Raw genomic sequence first — 22,924 nt, 5'->3', positions numbered from 1 at the left:
GCACTGTATTTATAAATAGTTTCTTTGTCGGTGAGATAAAAATACTATTCCAGTTCCACACAATGAGGCGTGCTAAATTGACATTTCTAAGAAAAAAAAGAAAGAAAGAACTAGTGTCTGATTTGAGCACACATAAACAATATGTTACAGCAGAGGACTGCACTATTGGCCATGCTTTCATGCAAACTGTACAATACTTAATGAGAAGGATGCACTTTTACCCCCATCATGAGACCCCACTGAGACTCTGTTTCCTGGATCCCTGTCTCATGGGTTTGGATGCTGACGACCAAGACCAAGAGTTTGTTCACTCGAGCACAGATTTTGAATGATTCTTTCGCTCCGTAGTCACCAAAGTCAATATTGGACCCATTTTCATAAGCCACATATCAGTCAAATATTCTCATAATAAGAGAAAATTGTGTTGGACACCTTTCTCTGTCTAAGCAGCAAACTCTTTGGAGGTCTGTCAACTAAAATTCGTGAACATCACACTTTCATAAATAAAAAAGGCCACTGGATGAGAAGGAACTGTTTAATGTTCTCTGATTGGTTGTTTTATTGGAAAGTAGCTAACCACCTATTTAAAAAGAGATAATGTTGGTTGTTTGGCTCGTAGCTTTTTGTTAGTTCCCAATTAGGAAGTATCTAAGGATGCAGCTGTTTATTGCCATGATTGAACTGAACTACAGCAGCTGTGCAGGCGGTACTAATGAAGGTATGGTGTGTATGCAACCTTACCTTTTGGGTTAAACACCATACCTTTGTTTATTACCTTTTATTAGGAGTTATTACTCACTTCCTCTAAATGCCAGGCACAAGAGCCATTAGAGATCATTTGGGTTATTTGGGTTATTGGTGGTTTTGATCATACTAGTCTTTATCATATTTGAGTTAATTTACGAACAAAGGATGATCTCTTCCATAGTGTGTTTAATTAGTAGCTGTGGTTGTGAATAAGAACCACACCTGCCTCTCCCAACACACCTTTGTGGTAAGAATAAAGGAACTGTTCAGGTGGAATGACCACGTGTGTGATTCCTATTTTTTTCCACAAACACAACCCAATCTGCTTTCACCCAGCCGGGCTGTGGAGGTGAACCTCGCCCACTTAGGTGACCAGAAGTGTACAAATTCAAAGCATTGGTGAACCTTGTGACGTGGAATCTTTGGCCTGTATGACTTGTCGGTTGGATGGGATGGACCGCCTCCATCGGGTCACAGACGCTCATGTTTTACAGTCAGACCATGACATTGACTTTTCACCAAGTTTCTAAACCTCATGACTTTGTTTGGCCGAGCCTGATGCATGTTATCACCACAAAAACAGCTTTCCATGTGTGAAACACCACATGTGACCCTTTCGTCTGTGACTTTATCACAAACTCAGTGATGTAAAGTAGCCTTTCGTCAAGTACTATAAGATCTTTAGGGTTCGTGTACTTTACATTGTCCCCATATGACTAATACATAACAGTATTATGATGATAAGGTGTACAATATCAAAGGAGTGATCCTATTATTGCATCAGAATGAATAATATATTATGAGTATATAATTAAATAATAAGTAATGTTGCTTTTTAAGTCCTAAAATATGTTTAACTTTGTATGTCTTGCCATATATATTACATATTGTAGCATACTTTTACTTGAACACACATTCCATTGGTATGACAGCGCCCTCTTGAGGCCAACGGGAGCATTTCATTCTAACAGCAGAACACAGTGCCAAAACGAGTCACGACTTTCTCTTTGTATAAGAGACACGCAGAGTGACAGCACCTCATCCCTTTTTTATGAGCATTATTATTTCACCACAGTAGCGCTACAAGTTGCGTCACACCTACCGTGACGTCACGGGCAACCTCCCTCGCGCTCCTCCCTCGCCAGAGGCTGAAGAGTCGCTCCGCTGTCCCGGTCCGTCAGTCAGTCAGTCAGTGCGTCCTCCGCCGGCGGCTGAGCGTCTTTCTGGCCCGCGTGCACGCAGCCAGGGTGCAGACTAGTTGCAGGACCGGCTGTGGGATTTATTCTTCAGTGAGTGGACACCTGGATTGTATTGTTTTTTTCTTCTTTTTTGGTCTTTTGGGTTTGAGAAGCTGCCATCATGTCTCGGGCTCCAGAGGATGTGAGCAAGCTCACTGAAAGCACATACAAGGTAAGTCTGACAGCAAAGAACTCAGTCATCAACATAGATGGTTTGTGATGAAGGTTTAGAGGAGCAGCTGTTCTTATGGGCACATAAACATCAACGATAAATGTCCTTTTATTGTATTGGAACGTGATTACCACAAGGGGCTCACACAGTAACTAACGACACTTAGTAGCTGCTAACTAACTATTCGTGTAGAGCTTGTAAAGTCTAACAGCAGGAAAGAAAAAAATCAAGATTTTATTATTCAAAGATACATAACAGACAGAAAACTACAGTATCTGACGTGTGATGATGAGTGAGAACAAAAAAGTTTCACCCATCAGTCAAAGTGCTCTGTTGACTGATGATTTGATCACTCGTCAGTTGATCATGGGGTTAAGCTTGATTAGTGGGTTTAGAGCTGTCTAATCAAGTCTGTCTCACGTGATAAGCAGGTGAGTGAGTGTGTGTGTGTGTGTGTGTGTGTGTGTGTGTGTGTGTGTGTGTGTGTGTGTGTGTGTGTGTGTAGGGGGGGGGGGGGGGGGGGGGGCTGTATTTACCTCTCTGTGAGGACCACACGTCTTCATAAACCAACAGAAGAAAGTTTAAGTGGAGGTTAAAAGGTTATTTATTTTCTTGGTTATTTAAGGGTTTATGAAATATGATTGTTTAGTCGAACGTCCCCGCTGGATTAGCAGTACAATGTGTGTTTTGTGGACCTGTGTGTGTGTGTGTGTGTGTGTGTGTGTGTGTGTGTGTGTGTGTTTGAGAGAGAGACAGACAGAGAAAGTCTGCGTTAACAGTGTGCCACAGTTTCTGCTGGGAGAGAGAGGGAGAGACGGTGAAAAAGAAAGCAAGGAACCTGTTTCCCTCTGTGTTCCCTGTGTTTTTTTTTGTTTTTCATGTAAAGTCATACCTGCCACTTCATTGTTCTACGGAGGGCGTGCCAGGGGAATAGAGACAGGGAGGTGAACAGCACTTGATTGTTGGGGCATTTCAATAGAGAGAGAGAGAAGGGTGGGAGGGGGGGGAGAGTGATGAGGTTGGTGCTGCAAATAGCTGCGACTTTGTGAGGGACTTCGCTCTTCTGTGGGAGTTGTAAAGCGACAGCGAGGGGGTCGAGTTAAAGATTGAAGGTTTTATTGTTCTGGCGGGGTCATATTTATAGAACACAAACACGTGGACTTGTTTTCATGCGTCCTCCACCCACTCCCACAGAAATAGCCTCATGAGTTTTATTGTTGGAAATAAACAAAAATAATAAAAAGTGATCTTTGTGAGAACGTGAACGAGTTGTGATTTGTTGCTTTCCTCCACCACCTTCAACCTCTGATCTTTGTCTCAGAATGTGATGGAGCAGTTCAACCCGGGCCTGAGGAACCTGGTCAACCTCGGGAAGAACTATGAGAAATCAGTCACAGGTAAACAATGAGAAGCACCTCTATGAACTTTGAATTGGCCCCCTAGTGTACCTCATTGTCAACAGCATCTCCCAGTCATTGGATGACGTTTGTCTGTCTCTCCCATGCAGCGATGACCCTCGCCGGGAAGGCCTATTTTGACGCCGTGTCAAAGGTCGGGGAGAACGCGATCATGTCTCCGGTCTCCAGAGAGCTCGGTGAGTTTCAAGCGAGCGCCGGTTCAATCCGCCCACAGTGAGTGAAATCTCACGGCGGGCTTCTCGATATCGATGTGGGTGAAGCTGGAGTGATTCATCACCCTATTTCTGTTGAGATGTTGAAATAGTTTGCTTCTGCACTTTCTTGCTGAGGAGATCAACATCACTTATTCCTATCTGTACGGGAAACACGACGCTAGAGGTAGCAGCCAGGTAGCTTAGCTTGGCACAAAGACTGGTTTTACAGGGGGATACCGAAGGTTACCTGGCAACCTCACTGTGACAACCAGAAGTCATTGTCCCAAACAAGTCATATCTCCCTGTAAAACCACAAACTAACTGACTTGAAGTGCTTCCTCTGTCCGTTCACTCGGGCTGCCATCCAGCTCGTACAGATTTTATTTTTCATCAGTCCTGTGACTCATATCCACATAATCTAAAATTTGGAGCTGGCCCATTTCATCCAGGGGATCATTTTCAGGTCGATGAGACAGGCAGCGAATCAGGGTAGGGCGGAGGAAATGGATAAATAATGCTCTGTCATGTAGCTCTTGGTCTTACTTATTAAAAAGTATTGACTTAGTTTTGGCATTCGCATCGCTTCATAAAGGACGTTTTATGAGATGTCAGACTAAGTGACGTGACTTTCCAGCTGTCGACGTGTGAAAGAGACAAAATGAGTCGTGTGTGTAAAAAAAAAAGAAAAAAAAGGGCAGCACAGCTGAACATCAGCGGAGTGTGAGAGTCTGAAAACGTCTTTGTTATTACCCATTATGATACGGACAGTAAAGGCAACGCTTGGTCAAGCGCGTTGGGCCACGCCCGCCAGGTAACAATGCCAGTACATCATCGCTTCATTAAATCATACCTTGACGCTCCACATTTTCACTGCATACCAAAAACGGCGAGGTGGAACGGCTTCACACACACACATGTCACTCTGGTGCTCCGCCATCTTTACATCTCAACACGTGGAAAGTTTAGGAAAAGAATGAAACTTTAAAGAACAACTGATGATGTTGGTTAAGTAAAAGGGTCTATTTATAGAGACTGGCCACGATCATTAAGAAATCCATTTAAAAATGAAAAAGACTCCTCATTAAAGGGCGTTCAGTCTTGGCAGCTTGGCGATCGTTCCTTGAATGCCTGGAATGGACGACGGGGAGACGAGGGTGAGTTCTCTCACACGTTGCTGTGAGCGGAGCTGCAAACACGCTGAGCAAACAGAAGACGGGCAGAGGAGTCCGTCTTCCCCTGATCCTCCATCTGCCTCACCAAAAACCCACCGCCGGGCTTTACTGTCTGACTGTGGAGGCTCAAACTCACAGAACTAGACAGACATCCGCTTCCTTTCTTATTTATGCTGTATGGAATAAAACAAAAGACATAAGACAGAGTTAAATATTGATAGACGTGTCAAAATGCACAGACTTTCTCCCTCCTAATGCTTCTACGGGATTTAGCGTTGCTTGGAGTGAATTTTTAATCATTCATGGATCATCATTTCTTTTAAACTGCGCCGCTGTCATGAATGACAGACCAAATACCTCACTGTGTGTTTATGAGCGGACCTCGGCTGCAGACACCTGCAGGAATGAGTGATGGCTTGTTGTTTTTGCCCTCCCTCGGTGAATGGTATGGTTTAAGAGCACTTGCGTCACTGTGGTCGGCAGGTTAAAGCCACCTGAGGCTTTTACTTCGTCCTGCTCCTTTTCTGGGGAGTGGCTCCAGTTCGTCCACATCTTTAAATTGATGCTGAAATGGAGGTGAAAGTGTACTAGTGACAGTAAACATTTGCACCAAGAAAGTTAAATACAAGAAAGAATTCGACACAGTTAAAAATGATCAAAAGCCCAGATTTGCTACATGAGAGCTTAACATTCTAGAGACTATACTGTTTATGAGCTATACTTGATAAAAGCAACTGTCTTGATAACACTTAGATGAGATGTTTTTCCATGTCCTTAATAATCACATTGTCTGTGATCCTCTTCTACCACCAGCCTACCCAAATATTTGAGAATTTTAAAAGTGAAAAAAATCTACCTTAAAAAAGTACTATGCAACTTTGCAAAGACGAAACGATACACTTTTACTTTTACATATTAAAAGTTGAAGCTATACATTTCAATACGCTCATAATTCATATTCATTTGACATTTTTCACAAAAGTAAAAATAATTGAACATTGTTCAATATGCAGTTCATTGTTGAGGCCCCGGTGGCCACCAACAAAAGTGCCAATTTAAAGCTAGTTTCTCATGAGAAATTGCACATGATTATAGCTTGACATCAGTAAATAGATGTATTTTTGTTGTCATTCATCTATAATCCAGTGCCATGGCAGCTGTGCCGTATATTTAAAAGTCATAGTTTGCAGTGGGAGTACAATTAGAAACTTCCTGTGCATTAGGCCATGACTGACTCCACGGGGAGTTGCCATTCCACTCTGGAAAGCAGCAGGTATTGAGGGACTGGAAACGCTACGGGAGAAAGAATAGCACCGTCCCCACCCCTTCCACCTTTTCTTCGTTTTCTTCGTGCTGAAGTCCAAATTGTTTTCTGAAATATTGAAGTTGACTGTCAGCGGGAGAAAAATGCTAATGTCAGCAGAGCGATTGTCTTCCTGAAGGAGGCTTCATTGCGGGGAGACCGCTGAGTGTTTCCTGCCGATAGCTTCTGGAACAGGTTTGGGCTTTTGAGACGAGCTATTTATTCCGAAGGAGAGGGTTGATGATTTGGTTAATGAGAGTTTGTGACGTTTCAAACATCGGGCTTTCGAGACACCACACACAGCATTGCCTGCATTATTACAGACACAGCATCACCAGAAGCTTGGGTCAGTGAAGATGCAGATCCCTTCATTTGTCTCCCTGTGTTATAGTTTGTGTCTGAGAACACCTTCTATTTTGCAAGAGTGTTTAATTGAAAGAGAGGAACTGCACGTATACACTTCATATGTGAACTCATTTGAACAGGTCTGCTTTAATAGTGATCTCCTTGGCATTTGGGTTTAAACGTGTTATAAGAGTGCTTTTCTCCTAATCGATGAGATGCATCAAATCAAAACTTTCTCCTCATTTGCTCAGATAACGAAGACATTCTCAAAATGAGTGTCTTGGACAGAGGCAAGCGTGCTGCGTCCTCCTACTTCCATATGCCGAGATAAGCTAACGGCCACATACTTAGTTTATAGACAGAAAAATGGATTTCTTCTGGTGTTTAAAGTGTTAAAAACCTTTAAAAAGTGGTATTCTGCTCTCCTGACACAATGGTCAGTTGCTGAGGACACTTATCTAGACCATATGACCATCTGGACCACTAAAATATCCGGGTCAGTTACACACACACACATTGCTCTCCCCAACCAGGCACAGACTGTTGAAAGCAAATAAAACAGAGGAGGGTGGAGGTTGTTTTCAAAAGTCCACTCATTGTTCAGTCAGTTATAACTCCTTTCGTCACACTCCACGACTCTCTAATGATCCCAGATCTCAAACAACTTCCTTCTGCTTCCGGCATTAAACGAAACGCTCCCCAGTAATCTGGGAGTTTCCTCCAAAGAGACCGGAGACCCACTTACAGCTCAATAAACCATGACGTCGGAGTATCTAAATACCCGTCACACGTCGGTCCTTTCATGAAAATATCCTTCTTGACCCCTCCCTCACGCTGCATCCGTAGTCGTTAATCAGTTATTCTAGATTTCAGCCAGTATTTGGAGAAAATCACCGTTCCTCTTCCCGTAAAGAACACAAAACACACACATGATGCAGCTTTGAAGGTGATTTGGGCTTTGCCTTCACGTTGTTGTGTGAACTAAATTGAGATGTATTGCTGATGCTCGAGGCTGCGGCCCCTTTTATTTGCTCTGGTAATAAATTGTGTTATGTGCCGTGTGTGACGGCAGGTAATCGCTCTATTTGAAGGAAGCTGGCACAGCTATTGATCTGGAGCACACAGTAGACTGAATGGCAGCAGATGCTCAAATCAACAATAATAAATAAATACATCATTAGTTTTTATAATCTTTTATTGGTCATAATGACTGCAGTGTGCCGTCCAAAGTGCTCCAATCACGTAATGAATCAATTTGTCTGAGGTGATTGACATTTTATAAACGAGGTGATAGTGCATTTCACTGAAAAAGAAAATGATTTGGTAGATTAATCGATCATATTGAAAAGGGTTGCCAACTTTTGGAGTTAAACAGTGCAGCCTTGCCTTCTGTTTGCAGGTTCGAGTTCATGCAGTTGTCGTTGACAAAGCTTATCACCTCAGCTTTCGATCACATGACATGATCTTCATCGGTAGAGGGGGCTTTGCCTGTTTTGTCCGTGTGGATTTGGCATTGATCGCAGTGACGGCATTATGACAACATGAAGGGAGCAGCTCAGCTGTGGCAACGTCTAAACACGGGAATGTGTGTAATTAGGATACTATCCGATCCTGAGTCACGTAGGAGGGGGCCACATTTCACCACACACACACACACACACACACACACACACACGCCCAGTGATGCGTCGCCATAAGGAAACGTTTCACGAGACGATGACCAACCACCGTTGCCGTATTTCCAAGCTCACTCAGATGCCAGTTAGGTAAAGTGGTGCCATAAAGGCGAGCCTCCCGGTCAGCTACTGTTTAACCTGCTAACAACATCTTATATTGTACAGCTCTCTTATCTAAAGCCAAATAGGCAGCGGTTGGCAAGGCAGGGCACTCCCAGCTCATGGATGGCATCACCCGCTGAGAATGTCGAAGGCGTTGCCCTGCTTCTTATCTGCACCCTTGTACAACAAATACAGGTCGCAAACAAATCCATACAAAGTATTAATTTGTTAGTTCTTAAATTAACACCAAAATAAATGCGTGTTCTTTGAACACTTTTTCAGTTCTCATTGTGATCTTTAGTCGACAGCACAGTTGGATTATGAATGTTTTAACCCCAGGATGTCTATCTTCAATTCAATCAGGCTTACAGCTCCTAATGCTTTGGCTAAAAAGGTCAAAGTTCATCCAGTTGTAAGCTACAGAATCAGTGCACGCTATATGAGAATATGAGTGAATCGTGGATAGTCAGTGGGATCTTTTATCCACCCTGTATTGTGTATTTGAGATTAGATTATCTTGATACTTCAAATCCTCCAAAGAGAACAAATCGCCTGCACCACAGATAGACAGGAGATTAGATCAAAAGCTTGAAAAGGAGACCAATGCTAAAAACTGTCACTCCTTTAAGTCTTTTTGTTCTTCCGTCCTGGTAATTTTCACACCTCGGCTCTAGCAGCTGATTTCCACGGAGAGAAAGCGAGCATCGGTTATCTTGCACTTGGCCTCCCTCTCATGTGACACATTAGTGATTCACCGTCCAAACCAAGTTGTGATAACATTCTATAGCCTTTACCCTCCTTCCAACAGGCGTTCACACCTTGTTAACCCCAAAGGTGAAACCTGCAGGTGTACAACAGCCTCTTTGAACCCCCCCTCCCCCCATGGCCTTTCTCAGCCGCCCCCCCTTCCACCCCTCGCCGTCCGTTTGTCGGGTGCTGTACAAACAGAGCCCAGCGCCACCCCTCCCCGTGGAAGCACAAAGGCAGCATTTACCAGTACGTTCTGGTGACCTTCAGAGGGCAATGTTGTTGTAGCTGGACGCTGGCGGGGCTGGATCACAGAAGTACAGCTCTGTATCAGTGGCTCATTATGTTTGTTTGGCCCCGAGTGGAGGCGTGCACCGAGGAATGTCAGGTGTTGGGTCCAGTGTGTGTTTGGGGAGAGTGTGCTGACAGGGGCAACTTTTAGAGAAAAAAAATCATTAAGTGAATCGTACACCTGCGCTTTCTTTACTTTCTTCTGAAGGTGTTAAAACTCTTGCAGGTTGTTCACTTTCCCTGTTCTCCCGGTGACACTATCACATGTCCAGATACGTTTTTTTTCCAGGTTTCACCAGAACACCGTGTCCTATAGTAAACCTTGAGTCTAGATTTCACCCCATTGTGACAGAGGTAGCACTATAAACTGCTTAGCTATGATAGTCCACTTCTGTTTACAGTATTGACTCACTCCCATTGTCCCGTGTCATACGCTGCTCTATCTGCGCTGTAGCCTGTCGCTGAATGGAGACTGTTCTGTATTTGACCGCACAATACCAGAACGTTTCATAGAGATTACTTATTGACAGCTGTTCAAATATTGAAAGGAGATAAGTCATCTGTAAAATATGGGCTGTAAAGACGGATGTGAGGTCCGATGAAAAACAGGCTGCGTTGGAGATTTGGAAAGAGATTATTGTTGAAAGTTTTCATAAATTAGCTAAATCTACATCTTGTTATATTTCGGGTGGTTTCCAAATGCTCTCTGTCATTTACCTCCTTTATACTTCGGTTTGATGAATACGCTTCCTTGCTAGCTGTTAGATGAGAGGATTGATACCACTGTCATCTCCATAAGCAACATATTAGGCTTAGCTAGTTAGCTTAGCGAAGCACAAAGACTGGTAACAGGGGGGGAAAGCTAGCATGGCTTTGTCTCAAGGTAACGAAACCAAACACCAGCCGGCGCACACTTAACACTCGTTCATTTTACACATCATATCTTGTTTATTTAATCAGTTTTAAAAATGTGCCAGAAATAACCACATTGTGCTTAAACTATAAGATAAACTATAGGAGTTACGCGTCATTGTCCCTGTGGTGGTATCACTCTTCTTTTCTAACTCGACAACAAAAGGAAATAAAAATAGTTAAGATCTCCGAAATGCTAAAAGTTGTTTGTGACGTCTTTCTAGGTGTGGTTCTGGTGGAGATCTCCGATGCCCACAGGAAGGTCTACAATGAACTGGAAGAGAATGTGAGTACCCTTAAAGTCTGTGTGGTGGTGTCAACAAAATGACCGAGCCAACTATGAATTGATCCTACAAACAAGTATATCCTGTAGCCAAAGCCCAGTTCTTTACTCCTCCCACATTAGTTTATTTCGATTCTATCCCACATACACTGTCCTGCTGCTGTGAACGCTCACTAGTCTACCAAACCTGCCGCTGAAGAATGAAAGCAACACAATGCATGAAGAATGAAACGGGACAAAGTCTTCCCTGCGTTGCAATTATGTCACTGAAACAATTTAGTGTGTTGAAAAGTCACCTGTCTGACCTCTAAGAGTGACAGATGGTCATTCTTAGCCCCGTGGCCACCGACGCTTATCTCCAAACAACATTGGAGATTGAGATTGGCCTTTTGCTACACAGTCCTTTCTGAACCTTTTGAGCTAATTCTTTTCATTTGAGAGAGTTTGTAATGGTAACAAAAGGTGAAAGAATGTTTGACAAGAGTGACAAAGCCAACAGAGTTTTCCTGACCCCGCCGCCTGGGGGTGAAATGCATCGGATACCTGCGACTGACAAGAAGTAAACTAAAGTCAAGCGTCGTGAGTGTGAATACAGAGACACTTAGTCTGATGTCAAGAAAAGCTTTGGAAATAAGCAGAGAAAACTCTGTGTGAAGGAATAACAGCCTCTGGTTTCTGCTTGTGCCTACGCCGGACTGACCGTAATGTACCTACAAGTAGGGAGTTGTTGTTAATCTTTAACCATAACAGGCTGATAAGGCATCCCTGATGGGTGGAATCTCATCCTCTCAGAAAGCCATTATCATGCATTCCGCCAGGTCGCTCCAGCCTTATCGCAACGTCGGCATCGGGCCATGTGACTGAACGGTACACTGTGTTGAGAACAGCGTGCGTGCAGCATGAGGTGTGTCGCAATGAAGTTGAGGTGTGCTCGTGTGTTTGCCCTCTGCAGTTCAAGAGGTTCCACAGAGAGATTATTATCGAGCTGGAGAAGAAGACAGAGATGGATGTGAAATACATGAATGTAAGTGGCGTCTTTCCATTACTTATAGACTTTAGAGTACAAACATATTTCATGAAACACAGAGCTCAGATTTGCCGGATTATTTTCGCCTTCTTTGCAATATTAATAATGAAAGCATGGCTCTGTGGTCAAACATCTTCTTGCAGGCCACCTTCAAGCGCTACCAGTCAGAGCACAAGCTGAAGCAGGACTCCCTGGAGCGCTCTCAGACAGACCTGAAGAAGCTCCGGAGGAAAAGCCAGGGGAAGCACTCATCCAAGTACGAGATCAAAGAGAACGAGGTGAGCATTAAACCAACCCCCCCGTCTTTTCTCCCCTTCATAACAGAGAGTTTGTGATACTTTGCATGACTTTTCCCGTTGCATGCTTACGTACTGATGCGCGTGAAAGGAATATGACAAATGCACAATTTATGGGACGGGGCGGAGAGATGTGGCGGAGGTACTTGTCATGATGATTGCATTCCAGTGTGAAGGAGAGAGGAGGAGGTTTGAGGAGTTTCATTGATGACAGACAATTGGGATTGTTTTTTCAAACACTAAAACATTCCCTTTTTGAAATAAAGGACAAGGGGAAAAAACATCAAAACTGTTTGCAGGTTCTCTGTTTTTACATGCAGAGATCAGTAGGCCTCGGCTCACTGCATTCAGCTGCAGATGGAAGATCGTGTTCTTATTGAAGGTGGACACACCCAAATATGCACAAATGCACGAGTGAATGCTCACACGTATGCCGACACACAGACCACGCTATTGATGCAGTGGTTGATTCCCGGAAGCCACAACATGTAGTTTGTAATTATAAGTCAGAGGTTACAGATCGACTTGTATTTTGAGTGTTACTAGTTGGATGCAGGGCTACAAAATTAAAAATGTAATTCTCCTAAATTCTCCTTCCACAAAAAATCAGTTAAGATGTTTGGTATGAAGCTGAAGAGCAACATCCAAAACCGGTTCCTACAGTGACAGCATGCTTGTTTTTCAATTAGCAAATGTTAGCATGCTGGCATGCTAATCTAAGATAGCGATCATAGTTAAATCATACCTGCTTTTCACCAGCACCAGGGGCGACTCTAGGAAAAGAGCTTTAGGGGGGCCGAGCACCCAATGATCCCCCCCCAAAAAACATTTTTTAAACCAAAAAAATTTATATTTTAATATTATTTTGGACTATCATTCCCACATTTGAGAATGAAGAACACCAGACTTTTGGGGAAATCACTGTGACTGGAAAAAAATACTTGCTGAGCCAAAAAAGCCACTACAAATTAAATTGTATTAAAATGAAAAGATAATTAGGTATAACGGGGGTGAACAGGGCAGCTGGGAGAGAGAGAAAGTTGATCATACCATACCATGACACGGTGGGGTAATTTCATTAATATATATCATGTTTAAGCTTGTCACTTGTAACACTGACTTGCATTTAACATGACTGTTATTTTTATATTGCATTCATCCATGCAATATTTTTCAGGGTTGCTGGGACTCAATTTCTTAAAAATGGGCTAGATACGCCTATGGTGAGCACGTTAGCATTCTGCCATTAGCATCTAGCTCAGTAGAGCTAATACAAGTGCCTTGAAGATTAGTCGGAGTCAGTGTTGATGTTGCCTTTGCCTGAGTAGGTCTGTCATGTTGACGTTGAGTGTCTCTGTTGAAGTCCATGCTTCCAAGTAACTGTAGCACATAGAGCTGCAGAGTGACATATTTATGTTGGCCAAGCCCAGAAGTTAGCATCCCACTCAGAATGTTTTGTGATTTTCACAGAAGACGTTTGACCTTAGGATGAGAGCGGGCTGCACGTCCTTGTTATTGGTTGGGGGCCACACCCCCCACGTGGGCTCCAAATGCTGTTTGAGGGCAGGATCTCTATAGATACAGACACTGCTAACACTTAAGTGATGATTGAGAGCGTATAAGTCTATACATTGTTGTTTAGGTAATTGTGGCATATTATATCTGACACTTAAATGTTTAAAAATTTGTGAAACGAGAGGGTTATTTACTAACCCTAACAAACTCGATCACATACCTTATTTCAGGCATTGAAGCACTTGGAGAATAGGGAACCAGAAGTGTAAAAATGCAAACTCATTTATGGGTTATAAGACTCATTCTTGCACTGCACTCTATTGTCAGGCGTTTACGTCCTGCTATCATCCTTCAACAAGCATTCTTAACACCTCAGACAGTGATTTGCTTTTTAATCAATCAATGTGGTGAGACGAAGGAGGACCTGAGCAATAACGTCTTTTATTGCTCAACGTCTTTTTCTTGATTTAATTTATTGACTATTTCTGCGTCCTCACTTTGATGACGGCTGATGTGTCGACGTGGTTTGAAAGAATTGTCAAAGGAAATCTTTACATCAAAAGTCAACATCAGAATCAGTCTCCAGTTCATCGTTGCACTTGATAGGAACCTTTTAAAGGACACAACGGGTCATCTTATCTGGGGTCCCTCCTGTCTCAGAAATGTCTCTTTCCATTATGTGATTGAGATGACGCTTGTGGACTATAAAGGCTAACACAGCTACCTCCAAATCATGAGCAAGCGACTGCCAGTGAAGACCTCGGGCCTCTCTTTCTGCTTTCCCAGCTGTTTGCTGCAGAAATGGGAAATCAAGTGGCTTGATTGTGAGTCTGACATGCTATCGTGGAGAGAGGAAGAAAGCAGACAGTAGAGGAGGGTCTTTGACAGAGCCCTTAGAGACAGACAGCTTTACCTTCACCATGGCAACCTGGGAAAATCAGAGCGATACTGTAAGAGGAGAATAAAAGGTTGGAGGAGTGGACTGAGAAGGAGCCTCATTTTTACGAGTTTTGTATGTCTTATAGGAGGCCCAGCCGTCCATTGGCACTGCATTATAGGCAGAATTGTTCTCATAGGGAAGGAGTGTCTTTCAGCACAATGTCCTATCAAATTGAAACTAAAATATATTTAAAAAAGTAATTGTAATTAAATTGGAAAAAAAATAAGAGCAATCGAAAATAATTTAATTTACTTAACAATTTAATTAATGGGGATTTTTTTAAATGTATTTTATTTTCCTGTAATGAATATGTATTCTATGCTTTCCATTTCTTTTCTTATTCTTTGTATTTTTCTGTCATTTATTTCTGTCATTTTCTGTCATTTATTTACTATTTACTTTTTTTATTGTTGCTATTTTCCACTATTTATACAATTTTGATGAAGCACTGAGCGAAACTCTCTGTTTTGTTTTCTTCATTGTCAGTGTGGTGACTTCTCCATATAACATAGTAACATTCTCTCTCTCATAAATTTGCTCATTTGAAAACTGAAGAGTAATGAAACCCTTTCCGTGACCTCCTTCCTGTCCTCCCCTGTCTGCAGTACGTGGAAAGCATCTCGTCACGCCAGATGGACATGCAGAAGTTCATGGCCGACGGCTGCAGAGAGGCCTTACTGGAGGAGAAGAGACGCTTCTGTTTCCTGGCCGACAAACACTGCATGTTCTCCTATCAAGTCAGCAGCTTCCATGAGAAAGTAAGCATGGGCAGAGAGGTAATCCTGCATAGTCAGACTCCCCCATTCAGGGATTGTTTTCACCGTCCTCCCTCTGGTGTTCCCAGGCCAAAGAGCTGCTGGCCGTGAAGCTCCCCAGCTGGCAGGAAAAGTGCTGCGACATCACCAAGGTGCCGGAAACGGTGACGACCATGATCGAGGAGATGGCCACCACGCCAAAACAGTCGCCGCTGGTTGAACGTTACAACAGGGTGAGCCCATTCATGCTGAAATGGTTTCATTCTCTTATCTTTTACTTTTCATCACTCACTATGACACTCATCATCCTGTGAGATGCTTCGGATAAAAGCATTCCAAATATCATACAAGTAAAACAAATTGTGGCCCTGAAGTGTTGCTTGTATTTTATCTTGCAAAGGTGCTGATATGTGTTGTGTCAGATTGAGGCTGTTGTGTGTAAAGTGGCTGGTTATCATTATCTGGCTATCAGCCATGGGAAATACTGCTCTCGTAATGTTTTCTTTTTTGGGGGCTGTGGCTATTTATTGCTGCGTGGGAGGGGACACGGTAATGACTATTTTAAAACCGATGCATGATACGGACTTTACCCCCGGCTGTTCAGATAAAATGGGTTGTCATGATTTCACATTGCATCTGCTAATCACGTTCCTCTCCATCTCCTCAGAAGAACGTGGAGTCAGGAGCTCCTCCTCCAGCGCCGCCGCTGAAGGCACATACCAGTCCGCTAGCCAACATGTTCGACCCGGAGCCCAGGTTTCCCTTCACTCCCCCTTCAGACCACAATTCAGGTAGGGATGGCTTCTCTGAAAACATGCTCAGACATGTCCCTCACAAACGGCATCACACCGTCTTGTAAGATCGTTGGTTTCCTCCTTTGATGCTATCTAAATGGGGCATATTGTGTTCTCATCACTGACGTTCCTCCAGACCAGGGCAGCCTTGGAGAGGTCAGTCTGTCCCGGTCGGCGTCCCAGTCATCCAATCTCAATGTGAGCAGGAAGCCCCGGGTTAGGACCATCTTCCCCCACACGGCGGGCAACAACCACACACTCCTCAGCTTCGACGACGGCGACGTCATCACCCTGCTCATCCAGGAGGAGAAGGACGGCTGGCTGTACGGGGAGCTGGAGAAGACACAGCAGTATGTTTTTCACTGGTTTCATATTCAGGGACTGACTCATATATAGACTGTTGGTGTAAGCCTGCCATTGGCCGCATATTTCTCCTTCCCTTCTGTCTGCAGTGTCTGTTTCGCAAGGGCACTGTCGCTGTACCAGAATGATAATGTGTGGAGCGAGCCCTTTCTTTAAGGATGATCCAATGCCAGACTATATGGTTGATGGCAAAAGGACACCTCGCCTCCGTTTCTGGAAATATGATGATTCTTTGTCTCATGATGCTCATCATATTTTACCACCTCTTTATTAATCTCAGGACAAGTCTCCTGATTTTAAACTTCTCTCACTGCCAACAAATGTCATGAAAAAAAAACTCACCATGGAATGATGTCTAGGTAGTCAAACCTCTGACAGAGTTTATTCCTCTGAGACAGAGATCACTATTGTTACATACATGAACACACCCATATACCATTCCATATACACAGCCCTGCTGCTGTAAATACAATAAGTCATTGAACACCAAATGTGTATTAATCTAAGAAATTCACTATCCATGTTGGAGTAATATTTACGAAAGACTGCAGCGCACTACTGTTTATGGAAGAAAAAAGATTAAGCTACATTTTTTTTTTTTTTTTTAAGATTTATGTCTTCAGTCGGAACCAATTTGTACAGATGATCTCTAGAAGTCTGAAAGTACTGTGACACAAACTTATTGTTGGTTTTGGTCTTTTCATTCAACCCACACCAATTTAATTTGGATGAATTTTTAACCAGGAAAAAAATAATAATACAAAAAAAAAAATATATATATATATATATAAAATGGTAAATGTTATCATGTAAACCCACAACTTTGCCAAAATGTATGCATTCACACATCCAAAATGATAGATAAAAACCATGAACGTCCCCTAGTGAGGCACAATGATTAAGCATAAGGTTATTAATAAATATATGGGAGTTTGAAGTCTTACAAACTTGAAGTGTGGAAAGGGGAGCTTTATTTTGAAATTCTTCCCGATCTAAATGCAACCTTTGGCACACCCACAAGAGGAAATGTACTTTCATTCCAACAAATATGCGGCAGCACCGACACACACACATTTTTCACATAACTCAAGTGAGCACTTCTTGTTTCCAGCTTTGTGTTTGTTAATATTTAACTGTGCTAATACATCAATCCTTAGAAGCAGAGTATGTCTGGTATGTTCGACATGGTGTCTCACTCTCTCACTCTCACTCACTCTCTCTCTCTCTCGCCCTGCCTAACAACAGATGAAAAACAACCAGGTGCACAAAAAAAAATAGTCATCTGCTCTTTTTTATTTCCCTCAACGATGTGATGTCTCCTCTCAATGATGGCACATCACCTTAGCTGCTTAAGCAAATTCCTCCCTGCTTCATATCATTCTCCGATACAAACACATATATGGCAGCTGTTAGCTTTGTTTCAGCAGCACACATCCATGAAGTATTCTCCATGTTGCCTGTTATTACCTTCATCTTCAACTCCTCGCTCAGACGTGTGTGTGTGTGTGTGTGTGTGTGTGTGTGTGTGTGTGTGTGTGTGTGTGTGTGTGTGTGTGTGTGTTTGTCAAGATGAGGACATGTTGGGATAAATCACATTACATTCTGTTTCCTAGCAACAAATCCAGTTGCCATCGGTCTGATAAGCCATGTCTGTCTCTAGACACGACTTGGAAACAACTTCTGCCCGTCCATGATTATATGTACATCTGAAACAAGTCTGTTGTCCGTAGCAGCAAACTATTTGAACACACAATATATATCCTTGCAGTCTCTTGTGTGCACACAGAATGACAAACGTCTGACTCAGTTTTTTTATACCGAAAGTCCTGCAGTTCATCATTGTAAAAAACTGGCAATCATCCTTGTAGTAGAATTGATTTTTATAATATTTGATATATACTTATTTATATATTTTTGATAATATTGTCTGAAAAGGACTAGTTTATTTAGGGAAATACTCAAATTCTCTTTCTCTGCCAGGAGTTAAATGAGAAAATCGATAGCTCTCTTTAGCTACTAAGAGCGCTACATGGACTCTGGGAAGATAACAACTAATGGGTATCCAAGTAATCAATGAACAATAAATATTTTATATGACCGTTTATAGTAAATTGCTTTATGATATTATGATGTGGTTGTTTTCCTTACTAGGCGGGGCTGGTTTCCCTCATCTTACTGCAGACCTTATTCTGAGCCACTGATGTCAAATAGGTAAGAAAACATTACAACACATCCGGAAGCGAATCAATGATCTGTTTAACAGCTGGACCTTTACGTCATGTGTTATGTGTTAGCAGCAATCTGGGCACGCCGGTGCGAAGTCTGAGCGTGGCCAGTCTGCAGGAGGAGGAGGAGCCTGTGTTGCTGCCGCCACCGGACTACAGCGACAACGCCCCCTCTCGCCAAGCGGCCCCATCGACGCCCTCGCCACAGAACAAGGTGAATACTAAACGTCCCAGGGCCCTCTGTTGTAGTCCTTAAAACAGTACGCCCTTTCTTTGCATAATATAATAATAATAATAATCAAAAACACGTTATCGACTGTGTTGTTTTGAAAACAGAATCTTCCATTATAATTTAGGGCAAAGCCACACTAAGAAAAGGTAGCACCAAACGACAGACAGACAGACAAACTGAGCCATTCGCTAGTAAACTAAGCAGTTAATTAGCTAGAGGAGTCGGTGGAACCCAAAAACTGAGCAAAAAGGAGAATGGATATTGGATTTACATTCACCGGGTCGCCAGAATTTTACTCCAAATGTCTGCTCACGTCCGTTCTTTAACCGCTGGATATGTAAAAAGGCTACATCATGTATTCTAGAAGAAGTCTTATGTTTCCTGGTGGGATATCTTGATCACCCAATTCATCACAGGCGCCACAGCCACGCCACTAAATGCCATCGCACTTATCCAACTATTAGAATGACTAAACGTGTCTTATCAACGTCTCTTTGCAGCACAGTCATTGCCTCCACGCCTTGTAGACAGAGCACAGCCAGGAACACGCCTTCATTCCTCTAATCAGTTCGAGGAAACCTGCTCTATTTATCAAGACGACTGTTTCCCACAAGGATGTGCGATGCTATACATCCTTTAGTAACTGTGTCCAGATATAAAGTAAATCGTAGGAATGAGACGAGGCATCTGAAAATTGCTCTCTACAGGCTTTGTTGAGGTATTAGATTAGAGGAGAAGCAGAGTGTTATATGAAGGACAAGAGGGTTCAGACACAATTTCATTTTGTGCCTACACTGTGTTAGCTGATTGAGAATGAACTAGTAGCTGTCCAGCCGGCAGACAAGCCCAGGCGCACTTCTTCCTCCCTCATCATCGCCATCCTCCTGCTCTGTGTGTCCTCAGTGTCCTTTGTGTCTGCTGCCTCAGGGTTTTACCATGAAATAAGGCACAGTGAGGGATGCACCTCCCCAACAGGAGGACGTTTCCTTTTTTTAAAACCCCATCCACATAGTTTTATAATAACACACGTTTTAAAAACGTCTTTAACAAAGCCCTGCCTTTGGTTTGTTCAGAGGGCTGACTGTGCTCTTTAGGTTTGTTATTGTGGCTGTGGGGCAAAGGTGGACCTTGTCACCGATGCTGTGGGGACTTTGTTTCCTGAGTTGGGCCTCTCAGGCAGCAATCAAATGCCCTCTCCTTACTCCTAAAGATATTTTTAATTTTATTTATTTTTCTCATTTATCATACTGTTTATTTCCCAATTACATCTACATATTGACTTGAACTTCTTGCATTCCTGACTGTTGAGCCAGAAAATCAACAAAAGTTGAAATGCTGTTGTGTTTGGAATGTTTTCCTAAATGAGGAATGTTAAACTACCCAATGGAGGTGCTTCCTGAAAGGTTGAGTTCAGGGAATAAAAAGTCTCCAAAGCCGAGCTTTGGCCACTTCCAGACGTCTTCAGCTCTCTAATGGAAGAGGAGGGTAATGCTGCTACACTTGGTGATGTTTATCTTCTGACAACAATTAATGCAATGATGGTCTTTCCTATCAGCTTGATAATGAGGAAAATTATAAAGATTTGCATCTGAAAACTAGAATAAACAAATTAAGATTGTCTCCCTATGACGTGCACACTCAATAAAATCAATCCATAAAATCGTAGTTTAAATTCCTGTTCTTATCTGGTATAGAGTACAAACTTCTAGATTGGCAATAGTTCCTCTGACACATTTATTACCGGCTACTGCTCCTCTATAAACCTTCTTTACTGCATTTTGTAAGCAAATATGTGCTACAGCGGCACCCGGGGCAAATAGCTCAGGTACAGTATTTATTATACCAGATTTATCGGCCCCACGCTCACTTGGCTCTGTGGAGGCGATGAGGTTATCGCCGTCCCCAGGTGAGAGGAGAAGAGGAGCGTGTCTTTCGCCATGCAGCCTTTCTCGATTGTCTAGATTCCAGACTCGGCGAGGTCTGAGGTTAACGTGTAGCTTAAGTGCGTGTTAAATCTCGTCTGCGCCGATTTCAGAAGGAGGGAGAGGGGACGACTGTTGATGAGAAATCTTAACAAACCCGTCTGACAACACTGACTTTCTTCTCAGCTGGAGGGAGGGTGTGGATCTGTGGCGAATGTGGTGGCGGTGATGATGAACGTTGTGCGTTATGTCTCTTTGTCCACTGGATCTTGAAGGGTCTTTTCTTCTGTGTTTGTTTGTTTTTTTGACAACAGGTTTCTTTAGGCAATGGGACTGCAAAGGCTCTCTTTCTGGGGTGAGTGACCTAACACGACTAACAAAAACTCACAGATGTGTGTTTGCAATTCCACCTTTAAGGAGGACTTTGAAGGACTTATGTCATCGCGATTGTTTCCCCCCATTTTCTTCCCCGTAGAGGAGTGAATCCGTTTGCCACGGTGAAGCTGAGGCCGACAGTCACGAATGACAGATCGGCGCCGAACGTCTAACACACAAGATAAGGATCGCCACCGCTCTCATGCCTTCAGGGGAATCATGTGACTTGGGACCCCGGCGACACACTGACTACCACCCCCGACCTGACATCTCACCTGCCTGCCTGCCAGTCTCTGTCAGTACTAGTCTGCTCTATTAAAAGGAACCCATTGTTTCCTGTGTGTTTTTGTACATTTGCCACAAACAGGGAAACATCATCGACACGCTGAGAAGCTGGAAGTTTTGTAGTTTGAAGAAACTATTTTGTGTTAAAGTAATAATTCATCCCAAAATAAAGATAGAGTCCATGTCTGATCACCAAGGTATTAAAAGTTGGAATCAAAAAAAGGTGTTTCCTATGAATCCCTCTTGCATTTGTAGATCCAGCAACTGATTTAACATACTAAAGTATACATGAAGAGGTGATCACTGAATGTAAATACATTGATGTGATGAGATAAAGCTATTAGGGATTATCGTATGTCTGCTGGTCCCACGAATACCAATGAGTTTCTACTGACATGCTAACAAGGAGATGAAACCCTGAATCTTCATTTTGGGGTGAACTCTCCCTTTAAGATGCAAACCAGCTGCTTTGACAGTGTCACACGGTCTTTCCTGGCCTCTTTGTGCTGCAGTCGTTGCAGTGTTTTAATACAGAATGAAAAGATCCAGATGGTCTACCTGACTTGCCGAACAATATATTGTTATTTCTGTTTTTATTTTTTTTATTCTAATTATTTGTTTGTCTTTCTTTTCTTAAGAGGCATTATGATACACAAAGGTTGTGAGAATGAAGGGAGAGTGACGTGTTGGTGAAAGGGTTTGTTGTTTGAGTGAAGGCGAAACAGTATGTCACGGTTTAACATGAGAAGGCTATTTATACACACTAAGTTTGTATGAGATATTTAAATAAATTTAAAAAAACAACATGTGTGCAGAAGTCCATTCTGTGAAGGCACCCCTTTGAATATGATCGCCACTGTGCCCATGATCCCAAGCTGATTTTGATTTGACTGCTGGTATGTGTTTTAAAAACGGGCAATGACATTTTGAAGAAGGGAATATTTTTCACTCCTCACGCTTTCACTGTCGTTTCATGTCGATTCTGTGCACGACACTCTGTTTATACAAAATAAACATGTATACTGGTATTCTCATTGTATGAATAGAGCGAGTCATTGTTTCAAATCTAAGTATTAACTGTTTTTGTAAGAAAATTGCTTTTCTTTTCTTATTTTTGCCATTTTGCTTTACAGAATGTAAATGTATGATGAGGAACTGACTGATTAAACAGTTGATTGATCCTCATAGACCCCCTCATGTGTGTAAGTGAAATCATCATTACCTTGCCACTGTGTTGACCAATGTAGTCTTTCTTTTCTCAATAAAACAAGGTAAAGTAAAAGTCATGTTCAAATGCTTTTTCTTCTGTTATGATACATGTTACTTCTTCACATGATTGGGATGAAAATGATGACCTGTGTTCACTTTCTCTGTGATTTTAGAAACATATTTGAATATCATATATGTCAAACTTATATACAAACATTTAATAAACGGGATAAAGACTATTGGAGAAACAAATCTGAATAACTAAGGAACGTCTGGTTTGTTTTCGGCACATTAAGGATCCAAAGAGAACTTGTCGTAAAATAAAATAAAAAACAGGAGACTTACTGCACAATCTGAGCCTTTTATTTCACATTTAACAAGCCGCA

General features: G+C 42.5%; 1 protein-coding gene across 5 annotated transcripts; it reads left to right on the top strand.

Annotated features, from left to right (window-relative positions):
- Positions 1 to 1,935: 1,935 nt before the first annotated feature.
- baiap2l1a (BAR/IMD domain containing adaptor protein 2 like 1a) lies at positions 1,936 to 22,611 on the top strand. 5 transcript variants are annotated; one of them, XM_084001896.1, is made up of 14 exons: positions 1,936 to 2,157; positions 3,479 to 3,554; positions 3,665 to 3,751; positions 10,542 to 10,603; positions 11,553 to 11,624; positions 11,771 to 11,905; positions 14,984 to 15,136; positions 15,223 to 15,366; positions 15,804 to 15,924; positions 16,064 to 16,277; positions 18,442 to 18,501; positions 18,585 to 18,729; positions 20,981 to 21,024; positions 21,145 to 22,611. In XM_084001896.1, the coding sequence occupies exons 1-14, from the start codon at positions 2,107 to 2,109 to the stop codon at positions 21,215 to 21,217; spliced, it is 1,437 nt and encodes a 478-aa protein (XP_083858022.1). In that variant the 5' UTR covers positions 1,936 to 2,106; the 3' UTR covers positions 21,218 to 22,611. The 5 variants fall into 5 exon arrangements, with proteins under 5 accessions (XP_083858022.1, XP_083858023.1, XP_083858021.1 ...); XM_084001897.1 differs by having other exon boundaries at positions 1,937 to 2,157; positions 15,801 to 15,924; positions 18,588 to 18,729; positions 20,984 to 21,024; XM_084001895.1 differs by having other exon boundaries at positions 1,937 to 2,157; positions 15,801 to 15,924; positions 18,588 to 18,729.
- The last annotated feature ends 313 nt before the right edge of the window (positions 22,612 to 22,924 follow it).

Source organism: Eutrigla gurnardus (assembly GCF_963514095.1).
Source record: "Eutrigla gurnardus genome assembly, chromosome: 22".
NCBI lineage: Eukaryota > Metazoa > Chordata > Actinopteri > Perciformes > Triglidae > Eutrigla > Eutrigla gurnardus.
This window is presented reverse-complemented; position numbering and strand designations above follow the sequence as displayed.

What these genes read in the sequence shown, in the direction of transcription:
- baiap2l1a (XM_084001893.1), top strand. Translation starts at nt 2,107, where the DNA reads ATGTCTCGGGCTCCAGAGGATGTGAGCAAGCTCACTGAAAGCACATAC. An exon ending in TGGATGTGAAATACATGAAT is followed by an intron (nt 11,625 to 11,770) that starts GTAAGTGGCGTC and finishes ATCTTCTTGCAG; the next exon opens with GCCACCTTCAAGCGCTACCA. An exon ending in CCCTTCAGACCACAATTCAG is followed by an intron (nt 15,925 to 16,063) that starts GTAGGGATGGCT and finishes ACGTTCCTCCAG; the next exon opens with ACCAGGGCAGCCTTGGAGAG.